Genomic DNA, 6688 nt, shown 5'->3' with positions numbered 1-6688 from the left:
GAATTTGGTCAAATGGGAGATTAATTTCAGAGCACGGTAAGAATAGATCGCGCGTAATCTGTGCGTAAAGCTCCAGCTGTTGCGAGCAACTTCACTTCTATTGGTGAGAACAAGTTTTTCTTGGCAGGCAAAATGGCAAAATGGTTCAGAGATTTTCCGATTAACTTAAAAAACGGCAACGAGAGGGTCCGTTCGGCCTCCGAATCTGGCCCACAGACTCGCACCATCAAACCCTCGTTCTCTCGCGACAGCCTGAAAGGAATCCAGCGCAAAGATGGTGGGATGGGGGGTTTGTTGGCCGGGAGAAACAGGAAAAATTCGGCTACGGAGCTGGGTCGTAGTAGCGGCGGTTCTGGTGGGACGGTGTGGGATAGTTTCACCGCTGGAAAGGGTCGAAAGAACTCCAAGGTGGAGGGTGGGACGCCGGACGAGAACCGACAGGTGAGGACGTCCAGTTTGGCCCAAGCGTACATCAGCAGGATGATCAAGGTGGACAAACAAGAGAAGAATCCGAAATACAGCGGTGTGGACGAACAGAAGCAGCTCGAGAACGAAAAGGGGAGGTCTGACATTAAAACCACGGTGAGTTTATTCCAGAAATCAAACCGTCCAATCATAGGGGCCAGTTTCCGAATTGAATATCTAATTCATTTGCAAGCAAAATCAAAAGCTTGAGAAAAATTAAACACTGTGCTTCAACATTCTAAATAGGTTTTAGGCCCTTCTAATAGGCCCTCACCTCACCTCTGCTCATAACCATTTATTTAGTTTCCATCTCGCTAAGAGCAACACAATGCAGTATAAACTGCTTTGTGTGGCAATAAACAGGTAAAACAATGTGCTGACCACTTTGTACAACTGTTCAAGTCTCAACATTACCTGTTACGGACACACACACACACTCACGGAACCTAATCTCAGCCTGCTTTACAGGTAAATGTGATGTTTAAGGTTTGCAGCCTTGTGCTTGCTGAGAGGTTGTTTTCTTCTCACAGCTGATCATCCTGGAAGACTACGCTGATCCTTTCGACGCAGAGAAAACCAAGGAACAAAGGGAGGCAGAGAGGGCAGGAATGAACGACGGCTACATGGAACCCTATGATGCCCAGGTTATTATTACAGGTGAGGTCAGAGCCACACTTATACATCTAAAAAGATGAGACTTTTTTTTTTCTTCTTTCAAATGAGTTTAAATGTCACCTTTAAAAAAAGTAAGCTAAAAACACCAAAGAAGTTCTTGCAACAATACCGACACAGGCTTATTCTAAAAGGCCATTTTAAAGGGACGTGGGGCCAAAGTCAACCCTCTGTCTGTGCTGACTTCCCACCCTGTGAGTGGTTGCTGTAGGAACCGTGTTGTGCTGGGACAATGGGTGCAGCTTCCTCTTCCAGCTTCCTGTCTCCTGCCTCTGTTTCCTTTGCCCCATTCTCTTGATAGGAAGTTGGCTCCCGTGCCCCTAGACACACACACACACACACACACACACACACACACACACACACACACACACACACACACACACACACACACATTCTTTATGGTCCCATACGTGTTAAGAGAGAGGGGGAAAGTCGAACCCTCCCGCCAGCTTTACCAAAACCTGCAGAAGTTCCGCTCTTGGTCCCGCCCAGCCACTTCCCAGCAGCCAGGAAGTGGCCTCGCAAGCCAGCCAATCAGCATTTGTGTTGACCTTTTCTTCCTGTAAGCCCATTGTTTGGTCACACAATAGTGCAGACATACAGGCTACCTGTCAGACAGCAAAGAAACACAACAAGAGAAAACCCCCTCCTCAAATTAATGACAAACACATTTTTGGAAAGTCATGCTGAAATAAGAACATGCAAAATATAATTTGAACACAATATGCAAAAGACCAATTCACTTTTTCTCCTGTGATAATGAGGCACGGCGATTGTGGTGATTTTTAATGAACAAACTTTACTGACTTTTACAGCAGATTCACTTTATTGGATACTCATAAAAAAAACCTGTTTACAGCCCTGAGTTTAATGTGACACTTTCATTGAGATTTTGCTCAAGTGTTCTCGTATTTTAAAAGGTGGCTGGCCCTAGTTTTTACACAACACTGTACCAAGAAGCATCTTGATACTGAACCAATGGGACTGACTTAATTCCCATTGTTTCGTGAATGAAGTCGATGTAACAAAGAAGCAATTTCATGAATAAAGTCAATGCAAATAAAGTGGAAATTGGCAAGTAGACTGGATGGATGGCGAATTAACCCAGTTACCAACAAATTGAACTGCCAAGCACAGGTGTGTCCCACAAGGTTCACACGCAGTCATCAGGAAACTGGCGAAAATGGAAGTACTCCACTAGACTTGCGCTCAGAGCCTTTCGACTTTATTCTCGACATTTTGACTTACTACACGTTGACATTAATTGCAAAATTTCTATTTCATTTTCGAGATTTCGTCTTTTTTACGTCAACTTTATTCTCGAAATTGGAAACTTGAAAAAAAACTTCTATCTTAATTTTTTTCTCTCTCCTTGTGCCCTAATCCTCTTCCGTACAACTAAGTCTAAGTCTACGATGTAGAAAATGCAAACACTTTATCTCCGATGCACTTGATAAAATACGCCCTTCCTGCTGCAGAGGTTCGAAGACGCGGCTCCAAAGACCTGCTCAAAGTGTGCGTCCTGCTGGACCGAGGGCAGAAAGAGGGGAAGGGACGAGACAGAAAGCCCTTGCCCCTGAACATCTACGACACGCCATACGAGGGAGGGCCGGAGGACGAGCGCGAGGGCGTGTGGATCCCTGTCACCCGGCCGGAGTCTGACGCCCGTCCCGCCGGAGAGTACGAGCTGCCCTGGGAGTGGAGAAAAGAGGACATCGTGAGGGCACTGTCAGGTAGGGTAGAGGGAGATACGAATGATGGGGTGGGTTGGCGGTGGGGAAGGGAGGAGGCGTACTCAGGGTGTGGAGGAAGGATGCCATGAGTTCTATTTACACAGTAATGCAGCATCAGCTTTGTGTTTGCCGTGAGGGTGCGGGAAGCAAAACAATCCAGCCGAATATACCGCTTCCACAGACAGTGTTTGTTTTGTTGGCCCTGGCACGCTGCGACGGAGCTTTATTATGAGAGCTTCATATTGTCTCCCCCCGCTTCGTTTCCTTCAGCTCAGTTCGAGGCGGTGGATTGTTCTCCCAGTAAGGAGAACAGCTCGACCTCCAGCCGCCAGCAGCAGCAGCAGCAGCAGCAGCAGCAGCAGCAACAGCAGCAGCAGCAGCAGCAGCAACAACACACCCTCAGGCAGAAGAACTGGAACCATAAAACTCTCGTACCATCTTCTCCATCCTCCCCTTCCTCCCCCACCTTCCCCTCTTCCCCTATACTCAAGCTCTCCCCCCACACTCCCCCGTCACCCTCTTTCCCCACTCTGAAGCTCTCCCCCTCCTCCAGCAAGCCGTCTCCTCCGTCTCCTACCTCTCCCACCGCCCCACTGGATGGGGAGGCGGCCAGAGTTGACCCAGGCCTGCCGCTGGATAAGCAGAGGTGAGGAGCCAGGCGGAGAGTGGCTGTAGAATATGAATGATCCAACTTCAACGGGTTCAGAATAAAAATCGGAAACATGCTAAAGAGTATTTTGAAATTCAAGTCCACTTCGTGCGTTAGGTCGGCATGCAATTCAGTACTCACGAGCTGTCTCTGCTTAGTATTCATGAGAAAAGACACCACATGCTTCTCCTCCCTTCCCCTTATTGTGCTCAGTTTGCTGGAAGAACAGCGCCCTCTTCAGTGAAATCTTTTGTCTCATAGTTTAACTCAGGGGTGGGCAAACTACGGCCCGAGTGCCAAATGTGGCCTGTTAAGCATTTTAATGTGGTCCGACAAACTTGAAAATATTATATTTATTGTAAGTAAGTAAAAAAAATGGCTGGATTTCATCCATTTTTTTCAGTGTTTTAATGGTCATTTCAATAAAGAGCTAAACACTGTGGGCCTTCAAAGACTCATATTTTGTTGTAATGCTTTTGTTAATTTCCAATAATCATTAAAGCAAATTTTCTATAGCCCACGATATATTTTTTTCCCTATGAGTTGGGTCACCAAAACACTCCATCCATCGGCCTTGGTCTGGCCTCCTCTGTTAAATTTAAGAACTCATTGTGGCCCACCTGTCAAAAAGTTTGCCCACCCCTGGTTTAACTTAACGCCAGCGAGAAATCCAGCGGTCCCTGGACATCTGCAACAGCTGAAAGGCTACGGTGCCAGTTTGAAATGATGCATATATCTTTCACTTGGCCTTTATATTTTGAAAAACAACACGGACACTTTGAATGCGGGGCACTTCAGCATTTGTCCTTTTCATTTTGAAACTGTCTGATCTGCGTCACACAGAAACAATGCTCTGCATTGCTTTAAATAGCCACTACAACTATGTTCCTCCAGTTCGCACCACCTCATCCCTTTTACTCAGCATAGCCTGTTTTGCACCGTTCTCTACATCTCCTTGTTTGATTTAAAACATCAGTGAATGCTTTGCTCTCTTTTTATGACTTCCCTTCGCCGTCGACGCCCGTCAACTTGACATTTGACTTATCTCCACATGTCAGCGTGCTGTGCATCACTGATCCGCTCGGTCTCTCCTCGTCCTCCCCCTCCAAACCACCCCTTTCCACCCCACCCCCCCATCCTCCACCTCTCACACCCCAAAGCTGGTACCACGGCAGTGTGAGTCGGCAGCAGGCTGAGGCTCAGCTGCAGCGCTGCAGGGAGGCCAGCTTCCTGGTGAGAGACAGCGAATCAGGAACCAGCAAGTACTCCATCGCTCTGAAGTAAGTGCACTGATGTGTCTGTGTGTGTGTGCGTGTGTGTGTGTGTGCGTGTGCATGTGCGTGTGCATGTGTGCACGCGCCAGTAGAGCACAGCACATGCACGCTATAATGCAACATGTACATATTTATTTTTTGTGCTATTTTTATCCTCTTTTGTTTTTCTGCATCACACTCCCAGCTCTTCTTCTCCTGACAGTGGGCAATGTCCTGTTTAAATGGCTTCTTATGTAATGCCATGCGGGGTTGTTATACTTTAACATAATACAGACCACATAGTAGAGTATAATAAAATTCCACTTTCTTTAAAACAGTGGCACTGTTTAACCTAAGAGTGTACGGAGGTCGGACGAGCTGCATAAAAGTGCCCACACAAATCTAATACCTATAAAGCCAGCGTTTACGATTTTATCGTCTCTAATACGGGCAGTTTTCAAATGCACACAGTGGCCGGCCTTTTTGAGGCATTAGCGAGGAGCCGCATTACACCAGGGCTGCAGGCATTGTGACCTCCGAGGTGTTAATGCATGATAATGTGTGTCACGTGTGGAGTAGATGTTGCTGATAAGCAGGCCAGGAACAGGTTCCTGCTTCCTCTCTCACGGTGTGTGCCTGTGCGTGTGTGTGTGTGTGTGTGTGTGTGTGTGTGTGTGTGTGTGTGTGTGTGTGTGTGAGCAGCTCATTTATTTGAGAGCGCACAAGATTAACCCCATTTACACTTCTGCTGAACCCAAAATGTACCCAGCTGTATTATTGTCATCTGACACAGAAACATCTCCCGCTTTACAAACGCCTTTTTCTTTTACATTAATTCTGCATGCATCGTGTCTGCCCCCTGTCAGAACCAGTCAGAACTGCGTGCACATCATCGTGGCCCAGACCAAGAGTGCGAAGGGCTTGGTCTTCACCCTGGACCAGAGCAGCTGTGTGTTCTCCAGCATCCCAGAGTTGGTCCACCACTACTGCACACACAGGCTGCCTTTCACCGGAGCGGAGCACATGACCCTGCAGCATCCTGTGACCAGGCTGCACTGAACACGAGCAAAGGAACACACACACACACACACACACATTGTGGGGCATAAATACATGTGCGCACAGAGGTGTGTTACACGTTCATGCACAAATGCACACAGAGACACACACACACACACACACACACACACCAACTTGTTAAAATGCGCACATGTACTGAAAAATATGCTGCTTTGGGTTTTTGTTTTGTGTTCTGCTGTAGAATTTAAGGTTGTATCTAAATCTCCTTGTGCATCTTGTGCATTAGAATGCACTGTTTTTCGGGCAAATTAACCAAAACTCCACAAAATCCGAACAAACATCCTATCTAGACTTTCAAGACGTGCAAAGCGTCACGTCTTCTTTCTCATTTTGTCGGTCCAGGCTCTCTCAAATCTCGGGGCCCAGCACGTGCACCAAAATAGATTCCGCAATGCCGAGCGGCGCACTCACAGCACTGCACTCACCGTAACTAATCACATATATGAAGCCAGTGCAGAGGCTCGTAATCGCCTCGCAGGATGCCGTGACACAGGGGTGCTGACATCATCAATTACCATCCAGTTAGGTGTGGTCGGATCGATGCGTCTGATTCGAGTGTATTCATTCGTTGGCCCGACATGTCAGTCAGCCTATTTGACGGCCACTTCGTCTGTCAAGCAAAAGATCTGTGTTAATCAGATGATTAGGCCTAGTGTAGTTGCAGGGCTTACTTTCAGTGAAATGTACCTGTGTGTAAATTAAGTATGTATGAAGTGACTGTTGAATATCCTTTTCTTTTGTTTTGTTGTCTTTTAACCAACGACACGACGATATAAGCTGAATATTATTGCTGCGAAATCTTTATTCAATAAAAAAAGAAAAGACTCTTTGAA

General features: G+C 46.8%; 1 protein-coding gene and 1 long non-coding RNA gene across 2 annotated transcripts in view; one reads left to right on the top strand and one right to left on the bottom strand.

Moving 5' to 3' along the window:
- she (Src homology 2 domain containing E) overlaps positions 1 to 6688 on the top strand; it is a 6944-nt gene extending 256 nt beyond the window's left edge. Inside the window, exons 1-6 of the mRNA XM_076012456.1 lie at positions 1 to 582; positions 996 to 1122; positions 2619 to 2873; positions 3144 to 3519; positions 4683 to 4802; positions 5642 to 6688. The exon at positions 1 to 582 is cut by the window's left edge and continues 256 nt beyond it. Coding sequence (XP_075868571.1) covers positions 133 to 582; positions 996 to 1122; positions 2619 to 2873; positions 3144 to 3519; positions 4683 to 4802; positions 5642 to 5834 — 1521 coding nt within the window. The 5' untranslated portion in view covers positions 1 to 132 and the 3' untranslated portion in view covers positions 5835 to 6688. The remainder of the gene's footprint in view (positions 583 to 995; positions 1123 to 2618; positions 2874 to 3143; positions 3520 to 4682; positions 4803 to 5641) is intronic.
- On the bottom strand, positions 1319 to 2730 carry LOC142879301 (uncharacterized). Its single transcript, XR_012925289.1, has 3 exons — positions 2591 to 2730; positions 1596 to 1748; positions 1319 to 1457 (listed from the first exon to the last, which is right to left on the bottom strand). It is a non-coding gene; the product is annotated as an uncharacterized LOC142879301 (long non-coding RNA).

This window comes from Nelusetta ayraudi, unplaced genomic scaffold, assembly GCF_046127955.1.
Source record: "Nelusetta ayraudi isolate G7.1 ecotype Tasmania unplaced genomic scaffold, CSIRO-AGI_Nayr_v1 ptg000136l, whole genome shotgun sequence".
NCBI classification, from domain to species: domain Eukaryota; kingdom Metazoa; phylum Chordata; class Actinopteri; order Tetraodontiformes; family Monacanthidae; genus Nelusetta; species Nelusetta ayraudi.
The sequence above is the reverse complement of the archived record's forward strand: the minus strand, read 5'-3'. Positions and strand labels throughout refer to the sequence as shown.